The sequence below is a fragment of the Bufo gargarizans genome, chromosome 6 (genome assembly GCF_014858855.1).
Source record: "Bufo gargarizans isolate SCDJY-AF-19 chromosome 6, ASM1485885v1, whole genome shotgun sequence".
NCBI classification, from domain to species: Eukaryota; Metazoa; Chordata; class Amphibia; order Anura; family Bufonidae; genus Bufo; species Bufo gargarizans.
In genome coordinates this window covers 157,570,203-157,589,441 of record NC_058085.1, presented here as the reverse complement: position 1 = coordinate 157,589,441, position 19,239 = coordinate 157,570,203, and the positions used below count along the sequence as shown (strand labels likewise).

General features: G+C 43.4%; 1 protein-coding gene across 17 annotated transcripts in view; it reads right to left on the bottom strand.

The window, feature by feature from the left end:
* The window catches only part of CAMK2G (calcium/calmodulin dependent protein kinase II gamma), a 267,692-nt gene that overhangs the window by 145,714 nt on the left and 102,739 nt on the right, over positions 1-19,239 (bottom strand). For all 17 annotated transcript variants that reach the window (XM_044296195.1, XM_044296197.1, XM_044296196.1 and 14 more), the window contains exon 3: positions 2,965-3,024. In XM_044296195.1, the coding sequence (XP_044152130.1) occupies positions 2,965-3,024 (60 nt within the window). The remainder of the gene's footprint in view (positions 1-2,964; positions 3,025-19,239) is intronic.

Here is a 19,239-nt window from a genome sequence, read left to right as displayed (position 1 = left end):
TTTGTTCTGGAAATGTGGTGTAAAACTTTGTGTATGTCAGTGAGGTGAAGACTCAAGGACCTGTGAGCTTCTACTGGCCAATAAGGTTCATGTGAAGTGTGTATGTCAACTACGTGAAGGATCTATAAACTTCTAATGGCTAACATGGGTCATGTGATGGTGCCATATTTGCATTTTTGTGACCATCTCAAGAACAGTAGGTCCTAGTAGAAAGCCGAGACCTTTATGAAAATCTTCTCAGACGTCCGATGTACCCATATGCCAAAAATGGTTCCCACGTTTTTAATCCTCCACCGATCCAGCATATGTTAGTGATGATGCGCCATACCCACACATGACCACTGCAGCCAATCAGTAGCCTTAGCAGTCACATCCTATATTACAGCCTCACTGGTAATCAATAACCGTCACAATATCTTTGTGGATCGGTGGGCAATTGAAAAGGTGGGTGTGGGGGGTTGTTACAGCATTTGGGGCTCCTCCTTTTTATTTTTTCAATAAATGGGACAACCTGTATCAGATGGAAATGATCAGCTATGGTCAATTCTCTTTCCATTCACTGCCTAACACTAAAGTAATGACCGATCCGACGTTCTTCAGCAGGATATAGAGAGATATATATATATATATATATATACACACATATATATATATATATATATATATACACACACACGCCTGCACCCTTCATCTCTCTGCACTACTAACCAACAAAGCTCTCAGTGCATTTCATAAATGGGACTTGAAGGGCCCCCCTCTTCCTGAGAAACCAGCGATGCGTCATCCCTAAAGGGATTAAAAGCATTCTGAGAGTGTTGCCAACGCTCAGCAAGATAAACTCATAATATAACAGCATCTTGTCTCGTCTGAGTCTGCGATCCAAGCAATCAGCATGAAAGCCAATGGAAAACATTTTGGCAGAAAGCATTAGTATCCCACAAATATCACCCACCCTCGTGGACAGGATTGGAAAATGTCATGCCAAAGCTAGCATACCACATGCCTTCTGTCCCTACCAGATGATCCATATTTCAGAGCCGAATGTACAAACAAACACAGCCCATTTCATGCCCTTGCTCATGTTCTGCCAGTGCTTGCCGCTCCCCCGCCCTGAGCAGCCAATTGTACAGATAAGGCCTGAGCTTCTGCTGGTGCAGGCCGCATTCAGATAGGAGGTGCCAACCATTATACATCCGCACTGCTTACAGCGATGCACCGCTAGCGATGGAATATCACTTCCGTCGCAAAACGCTCCCCCACATCTCCTACATCCGTAAAAAAAAACATTGCCCTCTATCACTTTACACTTTATTCTGTTCACTTCCAATATGGACACCATTATAGCCCCCAGAGGGGTGGCCACCAGCTTTCCTAGAATCCTGAATGGCAAAGCTACCAGGTTAGGCCTCATGCACACGACCGTGTCCGTTTTGCGGTCTGCAAAACCCGGATCTGCAAAATACAAGTGCAGTCTGCGTGTCATATGCATTTTTTTGCAGACCTATTGAATTCAATGGGCCTGTGGTCCTCATTTTGCAGACATAGGGGGAGATTTATCAAAACTTGTCTAAAGTAGAACTGGTTCAGTTGCCTATAGCAGCCAATCAGATTCCACCTTTCATTTTTAAGAGCTCCTTTGGAAAATCAAAAGTAGAATCTGGTTATGATGTGCAACTAGGCGAGTTTTCCTTTACACCAGTTTTGATAACTTGCTCCTATTTTTGCAGGACATAAAGATGTGGAAAGGACATGGATGATCTATGTGCTTTCCCCATCCGTATGTCCTATACTTGGCCACAAACTATGGACCACGGAGCCTTTGAAGTTAAAGAGTCCACAAAAATGTGGATGTGTATTTTGCATACCGCAAAATACATATGGTCACGTGTGAGAGGCCTTATGAATATATACCTGCAATAGTCCAATGCAGGTCTATATAGCTGGACTGTAGCCCAGATTGCCCAGGAATTTCCCAAAAATTAAACCTTTGGCAACAGGAGATTACAACATAAAAGTCTAATATCGGGGGGGGGGGGGGGGGGGGGGGGATTGCTGTCTATCGTGTGACAGATCCGGCTGACCGTGGCGGTTTCCATCGTAAGTGTATGTTCACACATAGCGGAAATGCTGCACATTTTTATGCCAGATTTGTAGGTGGAAAACATTTCATCCACACGTCACAAAAAAAAAGCCGCATGAAAAATCTACAGCAGGTCATTTCTTTCTGCCGATTTTTAACCCTTTCAATGGAATGATATGAAATTGGCGATTCATGGGGATTCTTAGGCAGATTCGTATTCGAATTTGTAGTGATATCCATAATGGATGCTCAGCAAGTGTGGACGTAAAGCAGGAATGCCCAACCTGCGGCCCTCCAGCTGTTGAAAAACTACAACCCCCAGAGTGCCTGGACAGCTTACAGCTATTAGGGCATGCGGGGAGTTGTAGTTTTGCAACAACTGGAGGGCCGCAGGTTGGGCATTCCTGCCCTAAAGGATAATAGAAATGTGAAGAATACAATGATTTTATTTTAGTGGGAGCCATTCAATCTGCTGGAACGTCCGCGCCAGAGATTTGGACAATCATATATACCTCATATTAGAAAAGCAATGGGAGATGCTCTATATACTGACCCTGAGCGTTAGCTCATACTCTCCCCAGGAATCCCTGGTGCTTAAATCATAAGACGTCTGCTTCTTTTTTTTTTTTTTTTTTACTACCCTATACATTTAATTAAAAATCTATTTCAGTTTTCAGAAAAGCTTTGGCCGTATTCCAAGCTGGCAAATCAATACGGCAGCTGATGGAGCACATTGAATTTATTAGAACATCAGTCCTCTTCATCACACGTCACCCGCCTGTCAGCCAGCGGCCCCTGCCCGTCATCCCTAACAATAACCGGAGCTTGTCTGCCCTGATGGAAGCAGAAAATCAACACATATATATAACAGGAGTGAAACTTACCGATATTGGGATGTTTCAGGAGTCGGCAAATGCGAGCCTCACGCTCCAGCTTCTGGTGGTCTGGAAGAGAGGAAGGAAAAAAGGTTTGGTGAATCAGACATGTCAAAGCAATACAAAAAATGTCTGCCTTCTTGTAAACATTTTTTTGTGGATTTAAAACACATCAAAAGTGAAACTGGTAACTGGACGCACTTTTCAAGATTTAAAGGGCTTGTCCAGGATTTTAAGACCCTGGCATAAGGGCATGAAATGGAGTAAAATAAAAAATAACCAGCACTAGCCTGTTAAATCCCAGGTCCTGCAGTGATGACGCTACACATATCATTACTGTGACCATCACTGGACAATCATTGATGTCATGCATGTACGGACCCGGACCACTGGATGCCATGGTCATGTGAGTGATGTACATGATGTCACCTCTGCAGGACCAGGGACCAGAGTGACAGCACTGGAGTGGCACAACATTAAGGCTCCTTTCACACTAGCGTTCGCTGGTCCGCTCGTGAGCTCCGTTTGAAGGGGCTCACGAGCGGACCCGAACGCAGCCGTCCAGCCCTGATGCAGTCTGAATGGAGCGGATCCGCTCAGACTGCATCAGTCTGGCGGCGTTCAGCCTCCGCTCCGCTCGCCTGCGCACGGACAGGCGGACAGCTGAACGCTGCTTGCAGCGTTCGGGTGTCCGCCTGGCCGTGCGGAGGCGATCGTGCGGATCCGTCCAGACTTACAATGTAAGTCAATGGGGACGGATCCGTTTGAAGATGCCACAATGTGGCTCAATCTTCAAGCGGATCCGTTCCCCATTGACTTTACATTGAAAGTCTGGACGGATCCGTCCGAGGCTATTTTCACACTTAGCTTTTTTTTTGCAATTTTAATGCAGACGGATCCGTTCTGAACGGAGCCTCCGTCTGCATTATTATGAGCGGATCCGTTCAGAACGGATCCGCCCGAACGCTAGTGTGAAAGTAGCCTAAGGGATTTTAGTTTTTTTTGTAATATCCTTTCATGCACTTACACAAGAATCTCAAAAATACCAGAAAACCTTTGGCTATACATGAGAAGATACATCTCCAGTGCACAAAACATTATCTCACATAAAACTACTAGCAAAGCCCAATGTGTTGATCCTCATTTATCAAAACTGACTTAGAGCGATTCCCACAACAACCAATCGCAGCTTCCTTTTTTTTACATTTTTTTTTAAGAGAAGTCTAAGAAATGACAGGTCGCTATGGGCAACAACAAAAATCGTACTTTTCGTTTAAATTGGAGGGGTCTTCTTTTATACTTTTTATAATGATGGCCTTAGGATAGCTCATCAATATTAGATCAGCGAACTTCCCGGCACCCCCACCCATCAGCTGTTTGCAGGAGATCCGGTTCTGGAAATACGCACTAAAACTACACAGCTCCATTTACTTTGTAGTGGACAGAGCTGGTAACTACAGCACTGTTCCCGTACACTTGAATGAGACTGAGCTGCCCATGTAACCAATGGATGTTACATGATAGGCCAAAGGAGAGGACACAGCACCCTTTCTTGAGGATACGTCATCAACATTTAGGTCCTTTAATATCTAAATTGTGGAAAAATGTAATCCATCTGTGTGTGGCCACCAACAATGTGATACAGAAATGCTCTTCTAAAAATATGAATTATTCCTTAACACAATCTGTAGAGCAGAGAACGTTCAATGCAGCGCCATCACAGGAAGAGTGAAGAATTACACAGTGCGCAGTGGTGGTGGGCTGTACACGTTGGGGCACTTTCACACTAGCGTTAATCTTTTTCGGCATAGAGTTTCGTCCTAGGGGCTCAATACCGGAAAATAACTGATCAGTTTTATCCCCATGCATTCTGAATGGAGAGAAATCCGTTCCGGATGCATCAGGATGTCTTCAGTTCAGTCTTTTTGACTTTTCAGGACGGAGATAATACCGCAGCAGGCTGCGTTTTTATCTCCGTCCAAAATTCCGGAACACTTGCCGGAATGCCAGATCCAAAATTCTTACCACTGAAATGCATTAATGCCGGATCCAGCCCTGAGTGTTCAGGCAAAAAGGATTCGGCACTGTGGTCTGCACATGCTCAGTCCGAAAAAAAAAAAGTGAGAAAAAAAATAAATGCCGGATCCATTTTTCCAGATAACATCGGAGAGACTGATCCGGAATTTCAATGCATCTGTCATATGGATCAGGTTTCTGATCCGTCTGACAAATGCCATCAGGCTACTTTCACACTTGCGGCAGAGTAATCCGGCAAGCAGTTCCGTCGCCTGAACTGCCTGCCGGGTCCAGCAATCTGCATGCAAACGGACAGCATTTGTTGACGGATCCAGATGTGAATCCGTCCTACAAATGCATTGCAAGAACGGATCCGTCTCTCCGGATATCATTCGGAGAAACGGATCCGTTATATATTATTAGGACGGATCCAGCATTGCGGTAATACATTTCAATGTAAATTAATGCTGGATCCAGCATTCTGGCAACTGTTCCGGAATTTTGGACGTAGATAATACTGCAGCATGCTGAAGTATTTCCTCCGTCCAAAACGCTGTTCAGTGACAGAACTAAAGACAATCTGAACGGATTTCTCTCCATTCAGAATGCATAGGGATAAAACTGATCAGTTCTTTTCCGGTATTGAGCCCCTATGACGGAACTCAGTGTGAAAGTACCCTCAGTTTGCGTCCGTTCTGTCTGCCGGAATCCTGTCTGCCGGAATCCTCTGCCGCAAGTGTGAAAGTAGCCTTATTCAGACATGGCAGGTCCTCCTCAGAGAGACACTCTTTACAGCCAATTTGTCCTGAATACGGGGCTCCTCTCTAGTAACTCGGCATGCCCTTACAGAACATCTGAAAATGTGTTTTCCAAACCGGACAACCAATTTAACTACAAGGCAAGCAAAAGTACTTGGCCATGTGTAAAACAGATAAAATATATTAAACCACACCAGACTGCTGACAGCGGATAGCAGTGCGGTCAGTGGATATCTCGCTTCTTAGCATTGCGTTCCGCCCCTGTATATTGATCTATCAGTCCAGTGCTCCATCACTCTATATAACGCAGTATAACGATCACAGCATGGTAAGTGGAATTCCGGCAGAGAGAAAGGATTTATGGTTGTCACTATCCTGTGGGCTCTATCCTCTAAGATGATGTCAGCTAGCGTGTTCCCATGCCTAGATAAAGGTAACGGGCCAGGAAGCTTTTATACAGGTCATGGCACACGGTGATACATTAGCACCAGCACCATTGTATGACACTACTGCTATTATAGCTAAGCAGCTGACAACTCAGTCATATAGGGTATGTTCACACGATTTTTGGCGCGGATCCATCACTGAAAACCATGCCGATCCTGCAACGAAACTGCCACGCGTTGTTTTGAATGGGAGGCCGTGCTGCATTTTGCTGATTTTTCACATGAGGTTTTCCAGACTGCAGTAAGAATCTACATGTCCATTCTTGGCGCAGCTTCCGCATGGACAATTCGGAAGGACGCAGCGGGAGGCTGCCAATGGTTTAGTCCCATTCAGTGATGCCAAACCGAGAACAGTGGTTTCTGCCGTGGGATGTGTGGCAAATTTTGATACAGTTAAAATCCGTTGTGAGAACATACCCGTACACATGAACATCAAAATTAATGGAATGATGCCAAACTTAAACTAATGGTGTGTGACGGACCTCATTGACTTAAGAGTATGACGCATTATGCTCCAGTCATTTGGGAAATGGAAATGGGGCTAGATTGAGTATTACTTTTTTATTTTAGCACAGGGGCAGCTATATTGTCAGGGGTACATAAGGGGGGCACTAAGGGGCAGCACCATTGTATGGGGTTATGGGAGCAGCATCATTGTGAGGGGCACTAAGGGGACATAACTACTGTGTGGGGGCATTAAGGGGGGCACAAATACTGTGTAGGTGCTCTAAGGGGACATTTTACTGAGTGGTGGCACTAATGAGGCATAACTACCCAGTAGGGTGACCAAATGGGCTGGGCAGGATTGGGTGTGTAGAGATTGGGTGGAGTTAGAGGTGTAAAAAATAAAATAAAAAATGCTCTAGCCAAGGATGCATGTGTACATAGGGGGTCTAAAGAGACAGCTGCTGGCTCAATAAGTGTTTAGAGACAGGTTTTCAATGTGTATGGTCAGAATAAGGAAGGAGAGGGAAGGTGATTCTGGTAAATCCTCCTTTTTTGTGGGTCAGATGTGGACCCATTCTCTTCAATGGAGCCGCAAAAAATGCGGACAGCACACTGTATTGGTTCTTAGTATCCTGAATTACAAACCTTAATAGCCAAGCAGAAATACCAGTGCATAACTAGGCACCGTGCCATTCAGGAGTGTGGGAATGCTGGGTCACTATCTTTGTGAGAGCTGTACCAGTGGTCCTACTGGTTGTCACCAGGCTTTCTCAACAATAGTTCTAACATAGAAATAGCTAAATAAAAACGTAAACGTTACATGATGAAACAACTCAAAAACGTTTCAACTCAAAAAAATTCCTGGCTCTTCCTATAAGAAGCACCTGATCCAACAAGTGAACAGGCCACATGATAACAACTAAAGAAACGCATCGCCAGGAAGAGACGTGGGGTAATATGAAGTCATTCCGCCACTCAGAAGTATAGTTTTGTTATGTGGAAGAGGTTAGTTGACACAGAAAATTGCTAGGAATAATCTTTTCAATCCCAGCAGCTACAAGCTACAATTAAGCACAAGGCAGCCCAGACAAAAAGGACAATGAACCTACTGCTGTTGTAGCTGCGCCATCCAGAAGAAAAAGTGATTTGCCGCTGAAGTGTAGGATAAATACGTTTATAGATAACTAAAGTTTTCATTAAAGCGTTACAAAGAAAATTACTAATCGGATATAAAGGTTACACTACGCTGCATCATGCATATGAAGCAGACTACCTGTGTTTAGCTCTGGGGTACAACGGTTTACAAGCAATTCATCCGGGTAACGACGGTAATGATTAACTCCTGTACAAGCTGATGACGCATTATGGTGTAAATGGGGCATGACTAACTAAGCTGGGAGGAAAGAAGACTAAGGCCTCATGCACACGACCGTTGTTATGTTCCGTTCCGCAAAAAGGGGTTCCGTTGTTCCGTGATCCATTTCTGTTTCCGTGTGTCTTCCTTTATTTTTGGAGGATCACCAGACATAAAGGAAAGTAAAAAAAAATATCTAAGACAGGTTTGCCATAAAATGATAGGACACGGATGACAATCTTGTGTGGCTCTGTGTTTTTTAGCTGTCCCATTGACTTGAATAGGTCCGCAAACCGTTTTCCGCAAAAATAATAGGACAGGTTATATTTTTTTGATGGACTGGAACCACGGACGCGGATGACAAACGGTGCATTAGCCGAGTTTTCAACTGACCCATTGAAAGTCAATGGGTCCGCAGAAAATCACGAAAAACGACACAACGGACACTGCATAAAACAACGGTCGTGTGCATGAGGCCTAAAAAGCATAATAAAGTTGGGACAGTCCGACATCCACCGCACACCAGCACTCAACTGTCCATTTTTAAAGGGCACATGTCAGCAGTTTTGTACCTATGACACTGGCTGACCTGTTACATGTGCACTTGGCAGCTGAAGACATCTGCGTTGGTCCCATGTTCATATGTGCCCATGTGCCCGCATTGCTGAGAAAAATGAAGTTTTAATATATGCAAATGAGCCTCTAGAAGCAACCGGGGAATTGCCATTATATGTGAAGGCTCTGTTCTCTCAACTTCGACACGGTGTACACTGTCATAAAGGAGATGCAGCATTCAGCAGTGCACGGGGTTATCATAGACCCCAATACACTGGCGGTCTATGATAAATCAGGCCTATAGTGTCCAATGCTGAAATCTGTGATCTCTACATAACCTAATGTGTGTGAAGGCACCATAATTGTCCCCAAATCTCACTGGAAAAATAGATTTGGCATGACCGTCCCTTACATTCTGCACAGAGAAAAGTTATCACCAGTTGTTTTTGACAGATGCTTCCATGCCTGTCTTTCCCCCATAGAATTAAACACACATATAGGGTGCGGCTGGGTGACATAGCTGTCAGATGAACAAGCTTTTGGCCTGCTTCTCTCTCGAGCAGCGCCCACTCCATACAAGGCGGGTGCCAGCTGGGTAATACAGCTGCCAGCAATGACTGGGGTCGGAGATTACTCCCCTCCTGGTAAAAAGACCTCTCAGGTGTTACAGTCTAAAGTGACTGTGGTACCTAATTTGATGATCAGAATCCTCAACACCCCTTTGCCAACAGCGAAAAGGATTAGTTGTTATGGCAGCCTGGTGCATGCCTCAGGCCAAATAGGTATAGATTGCAATAGTTAAAAAAAAACTAAAAAAAAAATTGAAATATAAAACTAATAATCACCAAATTTTCAAATTGTACATATAATAAGTTCAAAATGTCCGAACTATTAAGATATAAAAGTCACTTCTCTAACAAAAAAATTAACAAAAAGTGATAAAAAAATAAAAATAAATCATATGTACCTTTAATATGGTATCAATAAAAACTACACATCGCCTTTCAAAAAAGAAGCCCTAAGAAGCTCTGTATAACTATAAAAAGTTATGGCTGTCAGAATATGGTTTTAAACTATATAATCTCACTGATTAGAAGATTGTTATTAGTTTATAGTGAACGCCGTAAAAACTATTCCGGGATTAGTGGGGGTTTTTTCCAATTTCCCCCCACGAAGAATTTTTGCCCGTTTTTTAATACACGATATGGCAAATTAAATAGTACCATTAAAAATGCAACTCTCAAAATTAGTTAAAAACTCCACACACATTGACCCATGCATTTTTTCTTTTAGGGTAAAAAAAAATTCAAAATTAAAAATGCTATCCAAGTGTCAAAAAAGAAATAAAAAAAATGCCTGTTTGTGAAGTGTTTAACATTTCCCACAGACCTTTAGATTAGATCTGAAGCTGGCATTTTTCACTAAAATACTGATAAAATTCCAGTAAAAAAAAAACTATGGCTCTCACTTTGCCATCCTTGTTTGGAAAGTACTGGGCACCACTTGAGGAACAAAGCAGGCGTTCAGTCACACAGTAAGTGTAAAAAGAGCCGTACTGACTACCCAAGGTCAGAACAGCCAGGGCTGACACCATTGCATCCCCATGGAAACCAAACAGGCTGCCCCATACTCGGTATAGCATCACACCGGCTCGAGCCTAAAAGGTTGTCCACACATTTTCAGAGCAGGGCGTGAAACGACATTTAAGAGTCATATAACGCTGGTGTCATGTCTCAGTCTCATGTCCAGCAAACACCCTTGTGTGCTGCCACGGCAAATTCCTGCAGTAACAGATATGCTATTCTACACTCGTTACCAACAATTATGTCGGATGATCAGCTAAACTGGAACACGTTGGACAAACGTCACTTGCGCAGCTACACTGGTATGGGGACATAACACTGTCAGCTTCTGTAATGGTGGTGCCACCGCTCAGGGGCCATTCAAGAAGTGGATACACAAACATTCAGATGTCCATCCTAAAGATGCCTTGTTCAAAACCACTACGTAGTCGGAAAATCCACCAGCTCTTCAGAATGGTCTGTTTTAGGCCTCATGCACATGGCCATTGTTTTGGTCCACATCCAAGCCGCCGTTTTGGCAACTCGGATGCGGACCCATTCACTTCAATGGGGCCGCAAAAGATGCGGACAGCACTCCGTGTGCTGTCCGCATCCATTGCTCCGTTCCATGGCCCCGCTAAAAAAAAAATAACATGTCCTATGCTTGTCCGCACTTAGGCCTCTTTTCTACGAGCGTGACTGAATCGGTCCGGATGCGTTCAGGGTGCGTTCAGTAAAACTCGCACTATTTTGCAAGCAAGTTCAGTCAGTTTTGTCTGCGATTGCGTTCAGTTTTTTCTGCGCGTTTTGATGCGTTTTTCACGCACGTGATAAAAAAACTGAAGGTTTACAAACGACATCTCTTAGCAACCATCAGTGAAAAACGCATCATACCCGCACTTGCTTGCGGATGCAAAAAAAAACACAGAATACAGCCGAGCTGCAAATTAAAGAACATGTCCTATTCCTGTCTGTTTTGCAGACAAGAATAGGCATTTTTTCAATGGGGCCCATAAAAAGTTCGGGAGGAATAATAGAAGAACAAGAAAAGATGCCCCAGAACTGTTATAATATGGGGAATACAGGTATTTACTAAAACAGACGTTTGAGGAGACATAAATGTTCCATTTTAGAGAGCTTGTCTAAGGGTGGGTTCACCTCACGTTTTAAGTCTCTGTTTGACGTAGGGTTGTCTCGATACCACAATTTTGACTCTGTTTCGATACCATAAAAAAGTATTGCAATACTCGATACCACGCCAAAAAAAAAAAAAAAAAACGGTGTGCATTCTGCATTTTATGGAACGTCTGGCCCATAATAGAACAGTCCGATCCTATTTTTTGGGGGGGACAAGGTGGCAAATCGCGCATTTTTTTTTTTCTTTTACGACATTTCAAATCCGGAAAAGAACTGATCAGTTTTATCCTAATGTATTCTGAATGGAGAGTCCGTCCCTCAGGATGCCTTCTGTTCAGTCTTTTTGACTGATCAGACTTTTCTGAAAAACGTAGCATGCAGTATTTTTACCTCCGGACAAAAATCCTGAACACTTTGACTGAACACCGGATCCGGCCTTTTTCCCATTGACTTGCATTAACGCTGGATCCGACGCCGTGTGTTCAGTCAAAACGGATCCGGCTTTTGCATGTTAAACCCGAAAAATAGGAAAAAAAAAAAGTTAAAGTCCATAAATGGCGGATCCGTTTTTTCCAATGCATTTTTCCATTGTGATCGAAAGCCTGATCAGGATTCAAATGTAATCAGTTTTCACAAGTTTTTCCGGACCCGGCGGGCAGTTCCGGTGTCGGAATTGAACGCCGGATTCAAACAACGCTAGTGTGAAATTAGCCTAATATGTTAATTTATTTATTATCTATATATTTTATATGTAAAATTGGGAAAGGAGGCGATTTATACTTTATTTTGGTGTTTGTTTTTTTTACTTTTTTTTTTACTTTTTATTTACTAACTATTACCTTCCTTAGGGGCTAGAACCCTTGTCCTATTCACCTTAATAGAGCTCTATTAGGGTGAACAGAATCTCACACTCGCCCTGCTGTGCTAAGCTTTGTAGCATCCTGGCTGCCATGGTAACCGATCAGAGCCCCAGGATTACACTGCTGGGGCTCCAATCAAAAGCTGCCACTGCACCACCAATGAGGAGGAGGGGAGAGGGGACCCTGTGGCCACTGCCACCAATGACTTTAATACTGGGGTTGGGGGGTGCACTGCACCACCAATGAAGATAACTCGCCCGATAATTTAAGAACAGGAGGCGGGTACTGGCTGCAGAATCATATAGCCAGCACCCAAGCTCTATGAGAGGTAGCTGCGATCCGCGGCAGTTAAACCCTCAGGTGCAGCACATTGCATATCACATTGTATGATTTTTATTTATTTGTCTTGCATTGCTGAACATAAGTATTTGAACACCTGAGAAACAGTAAGGATGGCTCTCAAAGACCTGTTACTGTGCCATTAAAGGGAACCTGTCACCGGGATTTTGGCCATAGAGCTGGGGACATGGGCTGCTAGATGGCCGCTAGCACATCTGCAATACCCAGTCCCCATAGCTCTCTGTGCTTTTATTGTGTTAAAAAAAACATTTTGATCCATATGCAAATGAACCTCATATGTGTCCTGTATCCGGAGAGGAGTCCAGCGAAAAGGAGCCCAGCACCGCCCCACGTCCTCCGAATCGCCTCCTTGCTGGCTGACGTCACAGAGCTGGAGCGCCGAAATCTCACGATGCGCGAGCTAGCGCATGCGTAGTTCGTTCCCTGTGCTGATGCGCAGCTCTGTGACGTCAGCCAGCAAGGAGGAGATTCGGAGGACACGGGGCGGTGCTGGGCTCCTTTCCGCTGGACTCATCTCCGGATACAGGACACATATGAGGTTCATTTGCATATGGATCAAAATGTTTTTTTTAACACAATAAAAGCACAGAGAGCTATGGGGACTGGGTATTGCAGATGTGCTAGCGGCCATCTAGCAGCCCATGTCCCCAGCTCTATGGCCAAAATCCCGGTGACAGGTTCCCTTTAAAAAGTCCACCTCTACTCCACTCATTAATCTAACTTAGAAGCACCTCTCTGAGCTCTTTAAAGACACCTGTCCACCCCACAGTCAGATGCCAACTACTACCATGGGCAAGACCAAAGAGCTGTCAAAAGACACCAGAGACAAAATTGTGGACCTCCACAAGGCTGGAAAGGGCTACGGGGCAATTGCCAAGCAGCTTGGTGAAAATAGATCAACTGTTGGATCAATTGTTGAAAATGGAAGAGGCTAAAGACGACTGTCAGTCTCCCTCGGACTGGAGCTCCATGCAAGATCTCACTTCCTGGGGTATCACTGATGATAAGAAAGGTGAGGAATCAGCCCAGAACTACAAGGGAGGAGCTGGTCAATGACATGAAGAGAGCTGGGACCACAGTTTCAAAGGTCACTGTCGGTAGAACACTACGCCGTCATGGTTTTAAATCATCCATTGCACAGAAGGTTCCCCTGCTCAAGTCATCACATGTCCAGGCCCGTCTGAAGTTTGCCAATGACCATCTGGATGATCTAGAGGAAGCATGGGAGAAAGTCATGTGGCCAAATGAGACCAAAGTAGAACTTTTTGGTCTAAACTTCACTCGTCGTGTTTGGATGAAGAAGAAGGCTAAGTTGCATCCCAAGAACACCATCCATACTGTGAAGAATGGGGGTGGTAACATCATGCTTTGGGGGTGGTTTTCTGCGAAGGGGACAGCATGACTGCATTGTATTAAGGGGAGGATTTATGGGGCCATTTATTGTGAGATTTTGAGCAACAAACTCCTTCGCTCAGTCAGAGCATTGAAGGTGGGACGTGGCTGGGTCTTCCAACATGACAATGACCCGAAGCACACAGCCAGGATAACCAAGGAGTGGCTCCTTGAGAAACATATCAAGGTTCTGGAGTGGCCTAGCTAGTCTCCAGACCTAAATCCAATAGAACATCTTTGGAGGGAGCTGAAACTCTGTGTTGCTCAGCGACAGCCCCGAAACCTGACAGATCTAGAGGAGATCTGTGTGGAGGAATGGGCCAAAATCCCTGTTGCAGTGTGTGCAAACCTGGTCAAGAACTACAGGAAACATTTGACCTCTGTAATTGCAAACAAAGGCTTCTGTGCCAAATATTAACACTGCTTTTCATTGTTCATATACTTATGTTCAGCAGTGCAAGACAAATACATTATTTAAAAATCATACAATTTGATTTCCTGATTTATTTATTTTATTCTGTCTCTCAGAGTTGGAATGCACTTACAATGTGAATTTCAGGCCCCTCCATGATTTCTAAGTGGGTGTTCGAATACTTCTGTTCCTCACAGTTGTTTTGCATATGTTAAACGGATGAAAAAAAAAAAAAAAACATGATGTGAACCCATCCTAATTTGGAGCCTATATTTAAATACCCTATTAGGCAACTTTTATTTAATAAATGGATGTTCTCTGATTAGAATCCTCATCTATTAGCCAACATATAGAGGGGCTACAAACACCATCTCTGGAGGACCTGGCATGTCCATGCATAACAAATACCACCCACTGATTCCAATGGGAACGGAGCAATGATTTATTTTCCTGGCATTGGTGCAGCATGGAAATTAGACACTTAGGCCCTGATTTAGCAAGAGCAGAGTCTGCTATGCTAGTCTTGATGAGCCCTGTCCCGTGAGAGGAGGCATTCAATTTATAAAGAGGTGCAGGCTTTGCAATAAATTAAATGCCTCTTACAGCAGTCTGCATGGCAAAGATTTCAGTCAATATTTACCCCAATTTCTGGCATAAATGATGATAAATTTGCTTGGCATCAAAGGGCCCGCTGACACTCTGCCCTTATCATGCCCTTTTTTTAAAAACTGGCAAAGGTGACACTAAAAATACCAGTTGCTACTAGTCGCAATGATGTTTAAAAAGTTGTAAAACCTGGTTTTGCATATTTTAATGCGAAAAAATGGATTTTATACATAGCTTCTTTGCAGATCACAACATGAAAATTCCAAGCAAAGCAACATTTCAACAAGAACAATATGAAATTTTCATCCCATTTACATTAGATTACTGTCTATAAGGGAGAAGGTAATGTAGGAATCAAGGGTCTCACTCAGGGGCATGAGGTGAAGGTGCTTAGGAAAGGGAACGTACCCACACAACTAGTATAGAAGTGCAGCACCCTCCAATATTCTGGAAGAATGAACATCCAGTCAGAAAAAAATCGGTTTTTGCTTTCCCTTAATTAATGAGATTTTCATTGTTTGCAGCCTATTTTCTAATGTTTCTGTCCTTCCCAGACCTTAATCTAAGAGCTTCCATGAGGATGGTTGAGAAGCGCTTTCCAGCGCTATATGAGGGGTGCTCAATAAGTTATCTACCCCAGCATGTTAGCATGTCAGTGTTAGAGAGCTAAGCTTGTCTGTGCAGGTTGAGACAGGTCTGGACATACAATACACACAGTAGCAGTTCAGTCTGATAAAAGCACTGGAAGAGATTTGAAGCTTCGTTCCATGATTAAATTTCTTACAAAAGTCAGAAAAGAAGCCTAAAGAAATCCATGAAAGCATTATTGCTGTATATTGGGATGATGCACCTACTTACTACTAAATAAAGTTTTGGGCCAAGCAGTTTAAATGGGGTAGGGAAACAACTGAAGATGACTCCTGTCAAAGCAATGTGCCATGTAGTGGAGGCCATGATTTTTGAAGATCATCGGGTCAAAGTCAGTGTTATAGCTCATGAATTAGGCATTTCAGTGTTCAGTATCATTCATGATGTTTTGATGACGTCAAAGGTCAGTTCCTGGTGGGTGCAATGAATGTTGACGCCTGAGAAAAAAACCTTGTCGCCAACAATTTAACCATGAGAATTTAGACATGCTTAGAGAAAATCCACAAGACTTCTAGTCTCAAATTATTACGGATGCTGAAGCATGGGTCCACCATGATCCTGAGACTAAACAAGAGTCCATGCAATGGAAGTACAAGGGGTCACCAACTCCAAATAAATTTTGTGTGCAGCAGTCAGCTGGAAAGATCATGGGAACAGTTTTTGGGGGATACAGAAGGCGTTTTATTACTAGTATTCATGCCACACAAGACAACAATCACTGGAGATACCCATGCTTCAACAATGAAGGCATTAAGTGAGGCAATGAAAAAAAAAAATGTTGTGGGAAGTTGTCGGCAGGTGGGTTGCTGCTTCACAACAATGCGCCAGCTCACAAGTTTCGCGAATCACAGGCTGCTATGAGAGAATGCAGCTTTATGGAGGTTAACCATCCACCATACAGTCCAGACATAGCTCCCTGGATCTTTAGGGTACCTGCACACGTTCCCGTGCGGAAAAGCTGCAGCGTAGTACAGTACCAGCAAAGTGTATGAGATTACACAAATCTCACATACACTTTGTGGATTTTTATGTGCGGAAATTTATCTGCTGAGCGGATTACCAAATCTGCATCATGTCAATTATGTTTGGAGCTTTAGCTGCAGACTCCACCCTTTTAAAATGAAGGGTGAGATCCGCCGCAAAACCGCATCAAATTCACACCCAAATTGTGTTTTTGAGTGAAATTTGGATGCAAAAACATACAGAAATCCACATTGAAATTCTCGTAGAATGCCCTTACAGTGCTGAATAGAGCTGCTCTTCGAGTCTTGAGGCGGAAGATAGGTCACAAACAATGTGAATCTCATTCAATTAAAGGAACTCTCAGGGATTTTGATATTGATGGGCGATTCTCAGGATATCACTTCTGATTGGTAGGGTTCTGGTGAGCGCCACAGCCTCTTCCGAGGCCGCTGACGTCATGTTCACCAGTCATATGGCTTAGGCGCAGCTTAGAGCTGCCACTAAACAATGTTTGGCGCTGTGCTTGGTAAGCTTCAAATAGATGATCGGTGGGGATGCCGGAGTTCGGACCCCCACTGATCAGATATTGACGACTTATCCAATCATGAATTTAATTTTTCCTGATGGGAAGCTCATACTTCGAGACCTAATGTGAATACTGACAGTATCAATAAAATAATTTGGAGAGTGCTGTGCTTTCTTCTACACTATAAGGGTAGGCGTAGCAGATAGGAAGATATACTGCACCTCAAAACCCAACTGATTTTTACAAAGAAGAAACAAATGTAATGTGAAAGTATTAGATTTCACAGGAAGACAAGAGCACTGTGTAAGCACATATTCTGGCTGCAGACTTTCAGGATCCAAGAGGATATTGATTTACAGTTATTTCATAGCTTACATTTAAATTTATAACCACATGATTGAGAATGATGGAACGTGGAGGTAATTCTCCAGCAGCAAGCCTTGGTAGCCATGGACTGCAGCATTACCATGCAATAAACTGATCCCTCAGCTATAAACTTATGTTATCCCGATGTGGTGCCAAACATGTACACTGGACTCTCAGTGACTTGGTACAATATATACTCTGGCACAGTATGGGATACTCAAAAGCTGTGATTAGGGTGACATGGGCATTCTTCAACATATGCTCTCTTAAGAACCAAACTTTCTAGAGAACATTGAATTTGACATACAGAGAATATATGTACTTTGTGTGAAGTGCTAGGCACTGAAAATCAGTTTCACAGTAAGCATACCGCCACAGAGGGTAGGTACCCCAAAACATGACCATATCTTTCATCTGAATATCTGGCCCTTTAATCTTTTTATGTTCATGCGGATGATGTTGGCGCACAGTGGGTGGGATCACTTTATTCAGTGCACCGTTGCTCCACCAGCAATACTGCCCAGGGCCTCAGCCTGTTGTGCGACAGTCACTGAGTTTTCAGCGCCAACAACGATGACAGGAGATGCCAGGTGCACCGACAAGAGTGGCCCTGCCCACTGTGCACCAAACACCTTATTAACAGTATATAAAAACAGAAGCATTTATCAGGATTACAGGACCAAAGACAAAAGTATGGTTATTTTGGGGGGGCACCTTCCTTACACAGTGGTATGCTTACTTTCATACTGATTTAAGAGGTGACAGACTGTCTTTAAAATCTGCAGACACCTACAAACATCTAGTCACAAAAAAAAAACAGGAAAACACAGTGAAAATGTGGCATTTTAACAAGAACACTGTGCACGTAATCATGACAGAATTAAACTTGCTGTAACAGTGAAACTCCCTTTGCACGCTAATTATTACTTTTCAGGAGGATCAACAGGAAGACCTTTCTGAAAACAATGTCACACTACTAAAATACTGTAAAAACAGTAAATTAGGTTCTTAGGCGCTTTTGCTATGATTTCAGACCAGTGTCATATGGCAGGATATTAACGTTAAAGCCCTACCATACCTGGACTGAAATTAAAATTCTCTATGGTTATCCAAGTGCAGTTCAGTAGAATTTAAAGGGGTTATCCTGGAAAATATAAATTATCCTCAGGATAGGTCATCATTATCACAGCAGCGGCGGCGGTCCAAGTCCCGCCCTCCTTGGCAATGAGCTGTTTAGCGGACCTGCTGCGCTCACCAAAGCTCTGATGAACGATTCAGACTCCCGCCATCGTATAGTGGCAGAGATTGGTACTGCAGCTCAGCTCCATTGACTTAAATGGGGCTGAGCTGCAACTAGGCCATGTGACTGATGTACAGTGATGTCACTGGCCTAGGAAGAGGCTGCGGTGCTCTAACAGCTAATTGGCGGGTTCACACACCCACAGATCTGATACTGATGACCAATCCGGAGGATAAATCATAAATATATTTTCCTGGATAAACCCTTTAAAAAGGAGCCAAGTCAGATGCATAATATGAGACCGTTAAAGGGGTTGTACAGCCATGTCAAATTTTTGGGAAAACTGCTTAGAATCTTATAATAAAATGAAGTAATTGGCATGGGATTGATAAGGTGCCTATCACTGTCCACAGCGGTTAACTCGTGGAGTTGACAGGACACCGTTACAGCCAGTGATTGCACCAGTCACATGTCCATGTGGGGACATTATCACTGGAGCATGAAGTACAGAGACTGCTGGGGCCCAAGTCATATCAAATATATTATTAATATGGTAAAATTAATTGATAAAATGCATAGCTTGTTGTATATTTACTGTCATATAAATTTAGGAAAGTTTATAAAATTGTATTTATT